The 17,258-nt window shown below is 37.5% G+C and overlaps 1 protein-coding gene across 3 annotated transcripts in view; it reads right to left on the bottom strand.

Moving 5' to 3' along the window:
- The window catches only part of RBL1 (RB transcriptional corepressor like 1), a 64,242-nt gene that overhangs the window by 22,628 nt on the left and 24,356 nt on the right, over positions 1–17,258 (bottom strand). For all 3 annotated transcript variants that reach the window (XM_058562741.1, XM_058562742.1, XM_058562743.1), the window contains 5 exons: positions 13,625–13,737; positions 13,062–13,165; positions 6,752–6,889; positions 4,129–4,293; positions 1,893–2,025 (listed from right to left, as the gene is read on the bottom strand). In XM_058562741.1, the coding sequence (XP_058418724.1) occupies positions 1,893–2,025; positions 4,129–4,293; positions 6,752–6,889; positions 13,062–13,165; positions 13,625–13,737 (653 nt within the window). The remainder of the gene's footprint in view (positions 1–1,892; positions 2,026–4,128; positions 4,294–6,751; positions 6,890–13,061; positions 13,166–13,624; positions 13,738–17,258) is intronic.

Here is a 17,258-nt window from a genome sequence, read left to right as displayed (position 1 = left end):
TTTAAAAAAACATTTTTAGGGCCGGCCCCGTGGCTTGGCGGTTAAGTGCGCGCGCTCTGCTGCTGGCGACCCGGGTTCGGATCCCAGGCACGCACCGACGCACCGCTTCTCCGGCCATGCTGGGGCCGCGTCCCACATACAGCAACTAGAAGGATGTGCAGCTGTGACATACAACTATCTACTGGGGCTTTGGGGGAAAAATAAATAAATAAATAAAATTATATATAAAAAAAAAAATTAACAGCCTTAACAAAATGGTTCAATTTCACATTTCAGTTGCCATGGTATATTAACTGTGAGTAACTGCATAAACTACAAACTTCAGTCTACAAGTTATTATGTAAATAACAGATGTGCATCATGATCAGTGACCAATTATGTCACTTCTTTCAAAGTCTGTTGGTGATTGGTCAGAGCACACCTGTTATTCAATTCATGCAGACAGTAAAGCATATAGTTATGTTGTCTCTTGTCTCCCGGTGATAAAACCACATGACACTTACAAAAACAGACAAATGAAGGAGGAAATTGTCAAAAAAAAAAAGATCAAAGTGCAACAAAGAAATGAAAAGTAATAATGCTGAAAGTGAAATTAAAATAGAGTATCAATGAAGTTATAGAAGAAATAGCTAACCCTGGGAATGTTGACACTGCCGCTGTTCAAGAGATTAGAAATGCAGCCAGAACTTTGTAAAAATAAAACTTATTGATATGAGGAAAAAGTTATTGCGACAAAAAAGATGGAGATGTCCAACAGGAAGTGATGATGGCAAAAAAACTTCACATTAAAGCAACTCTCAGAGATATTTCACAAGACTGAAAGCACAAAGGATAAAATGTTGAAAGCCCATCTAAACTTAGAAAGGAACATGACAGTGCACCAAGGCGCAGAAAAGATACTCAGTATCATAAGTTACATGAGAAGAAGGCAGCAAGCACTGTTTAAACTTATTTTTCTAAGTTTTTTTTAAAAAAACAAAACACTTTCATTCTCAATGTTTCCAATGTTTTAAATTATAGTCTACTAAGTATTTTTACTATTTCTTCATTTCTATAAACATTAATAACTGATAAAGGTCATAAAACAATCTTAATTATTCCCATTGCTTATGAAGATTGTTTTGCACGCACAGCTTGTACATTTTTATGAACTTGCACTACATGTAAAGCAAAGACTGCACACACACATACACACAATTATAGTCCAAAAATGGATCTACAACTACCTTACTACGTAACCTTAATACTTGTTCATCTGAGGTTTGTTCAGGGATATTCTGTGATCAGAAGATTTTCTTACCTGACTCAAAAATTTCAAGAGCTATATAATCCAGAAGATGCACACATCAGTTTGCTATATCACAAGAGAAAATAAAAAATTTACTACTATCTTCCTATTAGTAAGGCTCAAATAAATTATTTTAAGAGAGTATAGATAAGTCATTTATTAGACGAACTTATGCAGCCCAAAGAGTTCTCTGTTCTGCTTTAAATATTTGTCTTTCTATAGAGACATATATAGACAGAGAAAGAATATAACTTCTGTCATATTTGGAAAAGTAGGTATTTAGTGTATTTAAATAGTTTTCCATTAAGCGTTTAGGAAAGGTTATGTGTGTTTATTAAAAGGCCAAAATACTATTTCCACAGTAACTGACATTGCAATTAAAAAAATAGATTATATTCAAAATCAGGGTGGAAATCTTATTAATTCAGTATAGAAAAGCACACAATGAGCCAAATGAGGGTGCTGGCATAAGCGTTAAGCCCCTTTTCAAATCCTTATGAAGAAATTAGATTTATTAATAATATATTAGCAAGACTTGAAATTTTCTCTGGGGAAAAAAAAAATCTGTGTTATTTTTTCATTGTTTTATTAATGCCGAACCTACCCCTTCGAAGATTGCCACTGTCAGTCCGAACTTCTTTGACCCTTGGATGCATCAGAGGAGACACTGGCATCATGGGAAGATGTCCCTGTACATTTCCCCCATTTCCTGTTTCAAAGTTATTTGGGAACATAACCTGTAGAAAACAAAAACTTTTTGCTTTATATAGAGATAAAGCCACTGATGAAAACTTACAACAGAAAAAACGAGAAAAAAGGTCTAACTTCTTTTATTGTTTTATTTCCTTTTCCTCCTTTCTTCTTCACAAGATATAAAAATTTGCAATAGTTAATGTTGTTAAATATATGTAAAGAATGCATCTCACTTAATCTTATAATTTATCTATTTAAGTTTATTGGCCACTAGAAGTAAACCTACGAGGTAGGCACTATCATTCTCCACTTAGGTATGAGAAAATAGAGGCTCAAAATGTGAGATTTGCCTAAGGACACACTACTACTACTATTAAGTAATAGAGCAAGGGCTTCAAACCAAATCCTTTTCCTTCAAGGTCATGGTTTTTTTTTTCACTTCCCCAATGGAAATACTGATGAATACTGAAGATTGCCCAATTAATCAGTCTGCTGCAAAAGACCAAAGAAGCATGGAAGAGAGATTTCAAGCAACCATCTTCTTTTCAGTTCTTCCTGGTCTTGGGTAGTTCTTCCAGTAGTTTGGGATCAGGGAAAAATTTAAGAGGAATAATGAAGCATAAGGAGACACAGAAAAGCGAAGAAGGATGAAGACAGGAGTTACAAAAGAATATCAGAGGTGGAGGGAAAAAACTCAGTTACTCACATGATACTAAACTGTTAAACGTGTGATTTGTGTGTATGAAGCACAAACTTTTGATTTTTTTATTTGAAATACTACTAATAAAAAGTATTTAATTTTTTATATGGGATTAATGGTTTCTTAGATATGACACCAAAAGCACAAGCAACAAAAGAAAAAAACAGATAAATTGGACATCATCAAAATTAAAAACTTTTGTGTTCCAAAGGACATCATCAAGAAAGTGAAAAGATAACCCACAGAATGGGAGAAAAGTTTTGCAAATCATACATCGAATAAGGGAGTTGTATCCACAATATAAAAAGAACTCCTATAATTTAATAATAAAAAGACAAATAATCCAATTAAAAACATCTGAACAGATGTTTCTCCAAAGATATAAAAATGGCCAATAAGCACATGAAAACATGTTGAACATCCTCAGCCAAAATAAAATAAAAAGCACAATGAGATACCACTTCATGCCTACTAGGATGGCTAGAATCAAAAAGTCAGATAATAAATGTTAGAGAGAATGTGGAGAAATGTGAATCTTTATATACTGATGGTGAGAATGTTAAATGGTTTAGCCCCTTTGGAAAATAGTCTGACAGTTCCCCAAAAGCTTAAACAGATCTACCAGATGACCTAGTACCAATCCTAGACATATACCCAAGAAATATGAAGATATGTCCACATAAAAACTTGTGCATGAATGGTCACAGCAGAATTATTCCCAAGAGCCAAAAGGTGGAAACAACCCAAATGTCCATCAATTGATAAATGGATAAACCAAGTCATATATCTATGCAATGGAATACTATTAAGCCATAAAAAGGAATGAAGTGCATACTACAACATGGATGAACCTTGAAAACATTATGCTAAGTGAATGAAGCTAGTCACAAAGAACCACATATTGTATGATTCAATTTATACGAAATGTCCAGAATAGGCAAATCAATAGAGACAAAAAGTAGATTACTGGTTGCTTAGGGCTAGGGAGAAGATGGAGAGTAGGGAAATGTGAGCTAAAGGGTAGTTTCTTGTTGAGATGATGAACATGTTCCAAAACATTGACTGTGGTGATGGCTGCATGTACCTATGAATACACTAAAAACACTGAATTGTACACTTTAAATGGGTGAATTGTATGGTATGTGAATTATATCTCAATAAAGCTGTTATTTTATTTTATTTTATTTTTTAAAGATTTTATTTATTTTTTATTTTTTCCCCCCAAAGCCCCAGTAGATAGTTGTATGTCATAGCTGCACATCCTTCTAGTTGCTGTATGTGGGACTCAGCCTCAGGATGGACGGAGAAGTGGTGCCTCGATGCGCACCCGGGATCCGAACCCGGGCCACCAGCATCGCAGCGCGCGAACTTAACCACCAAGCCACAGGGCCGGCCCTAAAGCTGTTATTTTATAAATGACGGGATTATCAGCCTTGCCCTGACTCACCTCTTCACAGGTAGGAACTTTGTTTGCAGAGGCCTGGAGAGCCTCCCATAGCGCAGAACTGTGATTCCATGCTAAGCTCTCCAAAATCTGTTCTTCGATGCTGTTCAGGTGTTTCACCATGTCCCTGGAGAGGCCCTCCTCTGAGCGAATCACCACCTCAATAACCTGGAGAAGAGAAAATGGAGAAGGTAATAAGGTTTCAAGCAGTCAGTTCTAGACCAAGTTTGCATGTAAGACTAGTTCTGGTCGTATTAATGACACAGAACCAAGGATATCTTTGAACCATAATTCCATGGCTTAATAATATATTCTAATTTATAAAGGAGTTTTTAAGATCTTCAAAATACTTTCCCATGCATTTCTGCTTTCACGTTTTATTTTATACATGGAAAACTGAGGCAATGATAGATGGAAACTAGGCAATAGCCCAATAGTGGTAGAAGCCTGGTCTTAGGTTCCCAGGCCAGTGTAATTTTGAATTTACTGCCTATTTTCAGACTATTCTTCCCAATAGCTCAAAAGAACAGAATGAATAACGTATTTAAAAGAAACTTTGCTTATATACACTATAGTTCCATTTTAATAAGAGTAAATATCTAGAACAAAGCCTAAGTATATACACAAAATTGTTAATAATGGTCACTATTTATAATTAGGATTATAATGTGTGGTTTTAATATTTACATTTATGTGTATTTTCTGTTTTTCTTCAAGGAGTGTATATTATTAATGTGGTTAAAAAAACAAAGGCATTGGGCCGGCCCGGTGGCGCAAGCGGTTAAGTTCGTGCGCTCCGCTGCAGCGGCCCGGGGTTCACCAGTTCGGATCCCAGGTGCGCACTGACGCACTGCTTGGCAAGCCATGCTGTGGCGGCATCCCACATAAAGTGGAGGAAGATAGGCATGGATGTTAGCCCAGGGCCAGTCTTCCTCAGCAAAAAAAAAAAAAGAGAGGAGGATTGGCAGATGTTAGCACAGGGCTGATCTCACAAAAAAAAAAAAAGGCATTTAACTTCTTGAATGAAAAGAGGATGTCACAAATAAAAATAAATTGCTATTAGGTGAGGGCAAAAACTAAACTTTTTCCTTGAATAAAAATACAAATATTTACATATACACATATTTCCTAACAGAAAATCTGAACACACACATCAACATTAAAGTAAGTATACTGAAGCAATTTTCCCTAAGAATCTGAAAAAAATTTTAATCCCACTTAGCCAATAATTCAGATAAGCTTTCCAATGATCTGCATTTTCTACAACTTTAGGCATACTTTAGATATAAAAATTTAACTTCAAACTAATGTTTCTATTGTCAATAGTTTGAAAGTAGCAAAGATGGCAAAATATTAACTAAATCATGCCAATAAGTGTAATAGTAGCATCAGTCAAATTCAGACACTAGGCAACATTAAATGTTATTGAAGCTATAATTTCTGTTTTATAAGAAAAAAGTTAATAAAAATAGTTCTAGCAGAAAAAAAGGATAAGTAAGATTCATCCATACTGAATTAGCTCAAATTTGGGGAAGGAGCATGATCTTTATTATAGCTTCATTAGCTAGACTATCACCATAATCAATTTTAGACTGTTTCTTTCTCCTGGGAGAAAGTTCTTGTTCTTCATCATGCATCTATTTAACAGGATTATGATTTTTATTCATAGATATGGAAAATTCAAAGTGAAGTACTTAGTTCCTGATCATATTTGCAAGTAAGTGATGGAAAAAGAACTGAAGCTGTAAGATTGGCTTAATTTAGTGATACTCTCATTCTCTCCCTTTTGTCCTTGATTCCACCCAAAAGAAATACAGTGGTCCCCCCTTATCCACGGTTTTGCTTTCTGTAGTTTCAGTTACCCGTGGTCAACTGTAGCCCAAAAACATTACACTGAAAATTCCAGAAATAAACAATTCATAAGTTTCAAATTGCACACTGTTCTGAGTAGTGTGATGAAATCTCGTGCAGTCCTGCTCCACCTTGCCTGGGAAGTGAATCATCCGTTTGTCCAGCAAATCCATGCTGTTATATGCTATCCATCTGTTAACCACTTAGTAGCTGTCTTGGTTATCACATCTACTATCACAGTATCACAGTGCTTGTGTTCAAGTAACCCTTATTTTACTTAATAACAGCCCTGCAGTGCAAAAGTAGGGATGACGGCAATTGGAATATGTCAAAAAGAAGCCATAAAGTGCTTCCTTTAAGTGAAAAGGTGAAAATTCTTGATTTAATAAGGAAAGAAAAAAAAAAATCATACACTGAAGTTGCTAAGATCCATGGTAACTTTTATTACAGTAAATTGCTGTAATTGTTCTATTTTATTATTAGTTATTGTTGTTAATCTCTTACTGTGCCTAATTTATAAATTAAACTTTACCATAAGTATGTATGTATAGGAAAAAACATAGTATATATAGAATTCGGTACTATCCGTGGTTTCAGGCACCCATTAGGGGTCTTGGAACGTATCCCCTGCAAATAAGGGTAGGGGTATTGTATATGCTTTCAGGATACCTCTGGAAATATTTTCCAGATATCACTACAGCTTGTTTCTTCAGCACTATGATAAACAGAATGTTTATGTGAGGAACACCATAACAGAACTTTACTCTCATCTCACCTTATAAAAATAAAACGGTTGCAAATTGAGAACTTCAATAATCCAGGGAAAAGTACGAGGTGAGCTATAGGCAAAGAGCACGATTTCCAAACAACAGGCCATCAAAGAACGATGAAATATATCCTGCTCTAAAAGGACCTGGAAGAAGAGACAGATCATGGTTTAACACTTCTCAGCAATTTCAGCCTTTGCCATTCTATAAAGAAGACTATAGAAACGAGATAAAACAACTTGTGTGCATTATATTATACTAGATTATCAGAGAGAAAAATTCAAGTTCTCAACTGGTAAAGTTTTCTTATATAATCTTTCTCAGAGTAGATATTAAACTTAAATGAGGCATACACAACAATCTGCTTTGAAATTTGAGCAAATAATAAAAGAGTCAAAATTCCCATCAAGAGAAAAGCACTAGGATTGGTTCCTTTTTTTTTTTAATGATAGTTTTACGACAACTGTTTTGTCAACATTAAGGGTTTATTAATCAAAACACTAAAATCAAAGGTATTATAATGTCACAGTTGAGACTTTAAAAAAGTTCAGAGAAAGAAATATTTTACTGAGAAGATAAACTCAATGGTGAAATAGGACTTTAAGATTTAACGTAAGTTTTCAGTTTTATTTATTTAATTAATTAATTTACTTTTTTGTGAGGAAGATCAGCCCTGAGCTAACATCCATGCTAATCCTCCTCTTTTTGCTGAGGAAGACCAGCTCTGAGCTAACATTTATTGCCAATCCTCCTCCTTTTTTCCCCCAAAGCCCCAGTAGATAGTTGTATGTTATAGTTGCACATCCGTCTAGTTGCTGTAATGTGGGACGCCGCCTCAGCATGGCCGGAGAAGCGGTGCATCAGTGCGCGCCCGGGATCCAAACTAAGGCCGAGAGAAGCGGAGCATGCTCACTTAACTGCTAGGCCATGGGGCCGGCCCCACTTTTCAGTTTTAAAAATGGTGTTTCTTGCCACCCTTCTTTCAACTATCACTCCAAACCAACAAAGAGAATAAGAAACAGAAATTGTCTTGGATAAAACTAGGAGTTATCTGTAACTGCAAACCATAATACATGAAAACCAAAAGTGGATGGAAGGATGACAAATTACTCAGCAGAAGGTAGGATGGTCCAACAGGGCCAGAAGAGAGACACTTAAAACAAATGAGTTTTGGGGCCGGCCCCGTGGCTTAGCGGTTAAGTGCGTGCGCTCCGCTGCTGGCGGCCCGGGTTCGGATCCCTGGCGCACACTGACGCACCGCTACTCCGGCCATGCTGAGGCTGCGTCCCACATACAGCAACTAGAAGGAGGTGCAGCTGTGACATACAACTATCTACTGGAGCTTTGGGGGAAAAAATAAATAAAATTAAAAAAAAAACAAATGAGTTTGCTCTATGTAACCTGGGAAAAACACAGAAACTTAGGGCACAGGCACAAGGGAAAGCAGGGGTTAGGCAGGGGCTGACACAGATGGATGATCTGAAAGTTTGTAGTAGTTAGAACTCCTCAGGTCCCCACCCAAATCTGACTCTAAGTAGTCAGATGATAGTCTGACTATCTAATCTATCCCAACAGGGGTGTTCTTGAAGAATTATTCCGTATAGGACTGAACTAGAGACTCAGAGCTTGAGAACACCACAGAAGAGACTGTGGTTTTAGGTGCAAGTCTGCAGACTTGAATTGTGAGACCAAGTTTCCTTTCCTTGTTCTGCTCCACAACACCAACAGCCAGGCAAGAGATTAGCAGATACTTCTCTAGAGAAGCCAAAATATTCCAGAAAAGGCTTAAAGACACCAACAGTTGAGGGTCCTTAATACTACATGATCAACTGAGGCTGTTGGACTTTTATTCCTGCTCTTGAACACAGAGCTTTGACCAAACTGTTTTGCCAACATAAGGATTTATTAATGTCTCACTTTTAGTGCCTCATTTAACTATAAGTGGACACTCAAGAATAATCCAATATTTGCGGCCAGCCCCATGGCGTAGCAGTTAAGTGCATGCGCTCCACTGTGGTGGCTCAGGGTTCACAGGTTCGGATCCCAGGCACGCACCAACGCGCCACTTGTCAAGTCATGCTGTGGCGGCATCCCATATAAAGTAGAGGAAGATGGGCATGGATGTTAGCCCAGGGCCAATCTTCCTCAGCAAAAAAGAGGACGATTGGCATTGGATGTTAGCTCAGGGCTGATTTTCCTCACAAAAATAAATAAATAAATAAATAAATAAATAAGAATAATAATCCAATATTTGAGGAAAGCCTCCAACTGAAAGACAACGATCAAAACAAACAGAAAAGAAACTCAGAGGAAACAAAGACACTGCAGGCAATAGAAGAAAATCTCAAAGAAATCTAAATTAATAACCTCAGAACAAGAAAGAGATCTTAGAAATAAAAATATAGCTAAAATAAAAAATTCATTAGGATTGGATGATGAAAGTTAAGTAAATATCCTTAGAAGTACAACAAAAAGACAAAGAAATGGAAAATGAGAAAAGAAAATAAGAGGATCAATCCAGAAGGTACTTTATCTGAATTATAATAAAAGCTACAGAAAGATAAATTAGTGGGCAATATATTATCTAAGAAATAATGCAATAAAATGACCCAGAACCACAGGACATAAATTTCTGGACTAAAAGAGCAACTCTGTAAGAATGCCCAACACACGAATGAAAAAACCCACAATAAGGCACTTTATTATAAATTTCAGAACATCAGTGATAAAAGGAAGATACTAAGATTTCTGAAAATAAAAACAGGTCATATATCAATACTGGGAATTAGAATGCCATTGGACTTTCTAATTAGCAACACTGGAATCTAGAAGGTAATGCAGCAATGCTTTTCAAATTCATAAAGGAAAACGACTGTCAATCTAGACATCTATACACAGAGAACTATCAATTAAGTGTGAGTCTAAAATAAAGACATTATTTATTTATTTATTTTTTTTGTGAGGAAGATCAGCCCTGACCTAACATACATGCTAATCCTCCTCTTTTTGCTGAGGAAGACCAGCTCTGAGCTAACATCTATTGCCAATCTTCCTCCTTTCCCCAGCCCCCCCACAGCCCCAGTAGATAGTTGTATGTCATAGTTGCACGTCCTTCTAGTTGCTGTATGTGGGATGCGGCCTCAGCATGGCCTGAGAAGCAGTGCATCGGTGCGCGCCTGGGGTCTAAACCCGGCGGCCAGTAGCGGAGCGCACACACCCAACCGCTAAGCCACGGGGCCAGCCCTAAAATAAAGACATTAAAGTTTTAAAAAAGGGACTTAAGGCGAGGTAAGGTTTCACCACTTTACTTGAACTGGCAAAATGTTTATACCAGTGGGCTGTGAAGTTATGTATACAAATGTAACACCTAGAGCAACCACTAAAAAAAAAAATCTATACAAAGAGACAGTCTAAAAACTGTTCAAGTAGGGGCGGTCCCATGGCGTAGTGGTTAAGTGCACACACACTGCTGCTGGGGGCCCAGGTTCGGATCCCGGGTGCGCACCGACACACAGCTTGTCAGGCCATGCTGTGGCAGCGTCCCACATAAAGTGGAGGAAGATCGGCACGGATGTTAGCTCAGGGCCAGTCTTCCCTCAGCAAAAAGAGGAGGATCGGCATGGATGTTAGCTCAGGGCTGATCTTCCTCGCGCGCACCCACACCCACACACACATACACACTAAGTAAATAAATAAATATTTAAAAACTGTTCAAGTAACCCATAGTAAAATAGGAAAAAGAAAAGAGAGAAACAAAAAACAGAGAGAACAAACAGAAAACAAAAAATAAAATAGAAGACTCATGTCCTAATATATCAATAATTAAATGTAAGTGGTCTAAATTTACCAATTAAAAGAAAGAGACTGACAGAGTAGATTAAAAAACATGACTCAACTATATACTGCCTACAAGAAATTCACTTCAGGGGCTGGCCCAGTGGCACAAGTGGTTAAGTGCGTGCGCTCTGCTGCGGTGGCCCGGGGTTCGCCGGTTCGGATCCCGGGTGTGCACTGACGCACCACTTGTCAAGCCATGCTGTGGCGGCGTCCCATAAAAGTGGAGGAAGATGGGCATGGATCTTCCTCCACTTTATACGAGAGGAAGACCCACAGCCGGTCTTCCTCAGCAAAAAAGAGGAGGATTGGCAGATGTTAGCTCAGGGCCGAGCCTCCTCACAAAAAAAAAAAAAAGAAAAACTCACTTCAAAGATAATGATACATGTAGCTTGAAAGTAAAAGGATGGAAAAAAATACACCAGGCAAACATTAATCAAAAGAAAGCAGGCTATATATATACATCAGACAGACTTTGGAACAAAGATGAAAGGGACATTTTATGATGACAAAAGGATGAATTCACCAAGAAGATATAGCAATCCTCAACATGTACATATCAAACAGCAGAACTTCAAAATATGTAAATAAAAAAAATCTGATAAAACTGAAAAGAGAAATAGATAAATCCACAATTATATTTGGGGACTTCAATACCCTTCTCTCAACAATTGATAGAACTAGACAGAAAATCAGCAAGGATATAAAAGAACTCAACAACACCATCAATCAACAAGATAGAATTGACATTTACAGAACACTCCACCCAACAACAGCAGAATATCTATTGTTTTCAAGTGCCCAGAACATTTACCAAGATATATCATACCCTGGGTCATAAAATAAACCTCAACAAATTCAAAAGAATTGAACTCATACAGAATGTGTTATAAAAGTACAGAAATAGAAAACAGATCAGTGGTTGAAGAGAACAAGTGTGACTATAAAGGGGTAGCATGAGGGAGATCTTTGTGGTAATAGAACAGTTCTGTATCTTGATTCTGGTGGTAGTTACATAATCTACACGTGATACAATGGTATACAGGGAGACATATACATTGTTTCAGTGTCAATTTCCTAGTTTTGATATTGTACTATGTAAAATGTAACCACTGGGGGAAACTGGGTAAACGGTACATTGGACCTCTCCATACTACCTTTGCAACTTTCCATGAATCTATAATTATTTCAAAATAAAAAGTTGAAAATTTACTTCTTTCTCAGGAAGATATAGAAGCATATGCTCTATCAAATTTTAGGGTAAATCACAAGAGAGAAAGATATGGAATCCAGGAAAAACGGGAACGAACACAGAAGAGAGATGAAAATTTTCAGGGTGAAACAAAGAGAAATTTTATTACAATAGTTATGCAGCACCCCTATACCTCAACCTGTTCCCATTGGAATTGAAGGTCAGAAGACTCCAAGAGTAGCAAGAGGGACAAGGAGAAGACAATGGAAAGATCATATGACAGGTTTGACTTTTTAGAGAAATTCCTTTACATAGTTATTGGAGAGAGTGGTCAGACTTGATCAAATGTTCAAACAAACAAAGCAATTTTTTTAAAAAGCTACCAACATTTTTTGTGTGTGTGTAAGGAAGATCAGCCCTGAGCTAACATCTATGCCGATCCTCCTCTTTTTGCTGAGGAGGACCGGCCCTGAGCTAACATCTATTGCCAATCCTCCTCCTTTTTTTCCCTTTTTCTCCCCACAGCCCTAGTAGATAGCTGTATGTCAGAGTTGCACATCCTTCTAGTATGTGGGATGCCGCCTCAGTATGGTCGGATAAGTGGTGCGTCAGTGCGTGCCCGGGATCCGAACCTGGGCCTCCAGTAGTGGAGCGCACGCACTTAACCGCTAAGTCACAGGGCGGGCCCATACCAACATTTTATACCCCCCAAATCCCTGGGATGTATGACAAATATCTTTTTTTTTTTTATGAGGAAGATCAGCCCTGAGCTAACATCCATGCCAATCCTCCTCTTTTTGCTGAGAAAGACTGGCCCTGAGCTAACATCCATGCCCATCTTCCTCTACTTTATGTGGGACGCCACCACAGCACGGCCTGACAAGCGGTGCGTCGGTGTGGGCCCGGGATCCGAACCCGGGCTGCCAGCAGCGGAGCGCGCGTACTTAACTGCTACACCACGGGGCTGGCCCCAACAAATATCTTAATTATCAGTTGGCTTAACAGTTGGGAGTTTTCATTATTAGCTAGCTGGGAATGAAGGACAAAAAAAAGACCTGAAGGGAAAGGATACTGATGGTGTGCCAAAGAGGAATTTCATATATTTCACATTTCTGCCTAGAGGTGGCTAGCTCTGGATGTGTCAAAGACAACTAAGGTCAACTAATATGTCATCTTGGCTAAGCTTGTCATTAATTGCTAACCCTACAATGCACTAACAGCCTCTCAACACACTGCTTCCAAACTTAGAATTTTTGGACCTTGCCAGTGGCTGGGAGAGTGGATTTACTTACTGACATGTCCATTCCATGAAGTCGTCGAGTTTCCTGAACCATTACAGTTTCTAATATTTTATAATACAAAATTTCTGCAAGCTTTAGTCTGTTTACAGCAAAGTCTACGAGAGAAATAAAGGGAAAACGTGTTAATGAAATGTACCTGTTAAGGACTAAAGAACAAAACTTACAAACTTAAATCTGCTACATTAAGAATAGCAGGGAAGGAAAGAAAAAACTTGAATTTCTACTTTTGTGTGTGTGTGTGTGTGTGTGTGTGTGTGTGTGTGAGGAAGATTAACCCTGAGCTAACATCTGTCTCCAATCCTCCTCTTTTTATGAGGAAGATTGGCCCTGGGCTAACATCTATGCCCATTTTCCTCCACTATTATATGTGACACCACCTCAGCATGGCTTGACAAGCGGTGCATCGGTGCGCGCCCAGGATCCGAACCCCGGGCCGCAGCAGCGGAGCGCACACACTTAACCGCTACGCCACCAGGCCGGGCCCCAATTTCTACTTTTTGGGGGACAATCTATCTACTTTCAACGCTGTGTCAACTTTAGTTTTGTTTTCTTACCTATGTGAGATCCTGGCTGTTCATCTGTTGATTGAGTATAGTGTTGGCAGAAAGTCTCTCCTATTCTTTTCACTATTTTCACAATGTTTTCCATAGGATTACGCATACAAGATCTATAAAATACAAGAGGAACCTAATTACCAGGAAAAAAAACCCAGACTACCAACATTTCTTCTTTCAAGAATTAGTCTGGTTTTTAGTGACCAACGTTCTTTTCTCAGTTATAAACCTAGATATGTAAACACTGCATATTTCAAACAAGTCTACAGCTTTTAAATAAAATCACTGTTTTGGAATTTCAACATTAGAGGAGTCAATGTCTTCTATACTATGCTTCTGTTTATATGACATTCTAGAAAACGCAAAACTATAGGGACAGAAAACATATCAGTGGTTGCCAGAGGCTGGGCATGGCATAGGGGTTGACTACAAAGGAGCATAAATTTGGGGGGGAAAATGGAACTGTTCTATGTCTTGATTGTGGTTGGTGGTGGTTATACAACCATATGCATTTGTCAAATCTCATACAACTGTACAGTAAAAAGAATGATTCCTACTGTATATAAATTATCCTTCAATAAACCCGATCTAAGAAAAATAGATTTTACATTCCACAGCTTTCTGGTACAGCCATTCCCATTCAGCCTTAGATCTTAATCTTTCCTTTTTGGCAGCAACTTTTTTCCTGGGAATCTCCTTCATGGTCTTGTTTAAGTCAGCATTAGTTTTGAAATTGTTGGCTTTCCATAAGTTCTGCATAGCATCTAATGTGGTCAAAATAGAACCAACTAATAATCATGGTATGTTTTTAGTAGGGTTTTTGTGGCAACATAAGTGATATATGAAGAAAACCGTCCTCAGGTTACTATGCTGAAATACCAAAATGTCAGTTTTGAACATGGTACTGAAGCAATCATGCTAAGAAAAAAACGTTGTTTGACATTGTCTTTGTTTAATTGACTTCTAAAATAAATGTTCAAATTGTCTATCTCTAAAAAGTTTACTAAATGCCTAGTACAGTTAAACATACTCTTGTTTAACAGGGTGTTGCTAAATTTTTTTATTGTCATTACTAAATAACCTTTGTAGCAAAATGTCTGTCAGCACTTTTCTCTCCTATTTTCAGGAGACAAACCTAGCCATAAACTATATCCTGGTTTGACACTTTGTAACTAAAAATTTCCAGTGAGAGGAGTTTATTGCCAAATTAAATTTGGCTGTCTTTATTCTTCACCCATAAACATAGTAAGGAAGTTGTACTTTAAAAAATGTTTGGACTATTTTAAAACCTGAGCAATGTCATTAATCCATAACATGGACTAGTGATGAACAGACATTTTCATAAGAGTTTAAATGCTGACATTTGATGGAAGGAGAGAGTAACTCATATTCCATCAATTCAAATATTCTTAGTACAGCTGATTTCTCTATTTGTTCAACAGACTGATAATCCTGGAATCTAAAGAATTTGAGCCTTTACAACTTATGTGAAGAAGTGTCAAACATTTCTGGACAAATGTTATTTCGTATTTCTGGAACAATGTAAATCTTCTAGGCCACTTAACACCAACAGTCCCAAGTTGAATATTCTCAAAAAATTTGTTTCCCATTATACCATTGGACCTTTCAGATCAGTGATCATGTTCCTGTTATATTTAAAACAACTACATTGAAGTTGTGATAGAAACTGTGTTTTCTTGCTTTCTAGAATATAGCTCACACATGTATAATTACTTGAATATTGTCTGAGATCACTAACATGTCAGAGCAGTTTCCACCGAACTAGATGGTCCAATACAATCTCATTTAGGAGGCTTGAAACATGAATGGTTTAGTCTCATCAATTTTAACCGTTCCTTGTCATCGTTTAACAAAATCAACAACTGGCCCAACTTCTTAAGCTGTGATTTCAGTCTCTGCTAGTTCACATTGCATGTTTATTTTGGAGTCTTCCATTAAGTATAGTGCTTGTATTGGTTTAAATAAAATGTTAACATGAAAGGAAAAAAAAATAGATGATGTAGCGCTGTGTGTGTGTGTGTGTGTGTGTGGTTGTAGAACCATAAACTGCATGTAGGTAGTTCTTATCAAAGCCAAAAAAATAACAAATAGAAAAACACAGCACTAAAAAAAAGACACTAGGCAAGAAGCAATTAACTTTGTTACCTTTACATTATTAATTCTTACCTTTCTATCATTCAAACACAGAAGACAAGTCTTAATTCAGACATGATAAACAAATCCAAGATGTGAGAAAGTGATTTGCCCAAAGCCAAATAACTAGTGCAGGGTTCAGGACCCCAATCCCATGTTCAAACAGACCAGTATCTCGTGCAGAGCAGTATATAGCACACACGGCAAAAATATTTTGTGTTCTTATCACATTCTTCTAATGCAAAGCTGTGCCTCTTGATCTGTTTTCTTCCAACTAGGTTGTCATTTTTTTATGTGGTATAAAAAAACACATAACAAATTTACCCTCTTAATTTTTAAGTATTGTTAACTATGTGCACATTGTTGTATATTAGATCTCTAGAACTTTTTCATCTTGCATGATTGAAACTCTATACCTAATTAAACAACTCCCCATTTCCTCCCTCCCCAAACCCTGGCAACTACCATTCTACTTTCTGTTTCTATCAGTTTGATTACTTTAGATACCTCATATAAGTGGAATCATGCAGTATTTGTTTTTGTGATTGGCTTATTTTACTTAGTATGTCTTCAAGGCTCATCCATGTTGTAGGATATGAAAGGATTTCCTGGGGCTGGCCCAGCGGAGTGGCCATTAAGTTCTCGTGCTCTGCTTCAGCGGCCCAGGGTTCGCTGGTTCGGATCCTGGGGGCGGACCTACTCACTGCTCATCAAGCCATGCTGAGGCGGCGTCCCACATAGAAAAGCTACAACTCTGCAACTATGATAAACAACTATGTACCGGGGCTTTGGGGAGAAAAAAGAAAAAAAGGAAGATTGGCAACGGATGTTAGCACAGGGCGCCAATCTTCCGCAAAAAAGAAATAAATAAATAAATGAAAGGATTTCCTTCTTTTTAAGGCTGAATAATATTCCATTGTATACATAAACCAAATTTTCTATATCATTCATCCGTTCATGGGCATTTAGGTTGCTTCCACATCTTGGCTATTGTGAGTAATGCTGCAACAGGTGTACAAACATCTCTTGGAGAGCCTGTTTTCAATTCTTCTGGATATATACCCAGAAGTGGGATTTCTAGGTCATAAAAATTCTATTTTTAATTATTTGAGGACTCTCCATACTGTTTTCCATATAAGCTACATGATTTTACAATCCCACCAACAGTGGGCCAGAGTTTCAATTTCTCCACATACTCACCAACACTTGTTATTTTTTGTTTTTTTCAGAGTGGTCATTCTAATGGGTGTGAGCTGATATCTCACTGTGGTTTTTTTTTTTTTTTTGCTCTTTCAGCCATTTTTAATTTACAGTTTGTGTTCAATGCAAGTCAATTCCATAACATGAGAAATTACTATGAATCAAAGCAGAAATACACAAACACAATATACAATCCAAAATGGATGTACAGCATTCAGATATGAAACAAAAGAGAATGTTCATTCATACACACTAACTCCAGATCTGTTGGGTGCTGTTG

The sequence above is a fragment of the Diceros bicornis genome, chromosome 19 (assembly GCF_020826845.1).
Source record: "Diceros bicornis minor isolate mBicDic1 chromosome 19, mDicBic1.mat.cur, whole genome shotgun sequence".
NCBI lineage: Eukaryota > Metazoa > Chordata > Mammalia > Perissodactyla > Rhinocerotidae > Diceros > Diceros bicornis.
Note: the sequence above shows the minus strand (reverse complement) of the source record. Positions and strands in the feature narration are given on the sequence as shown.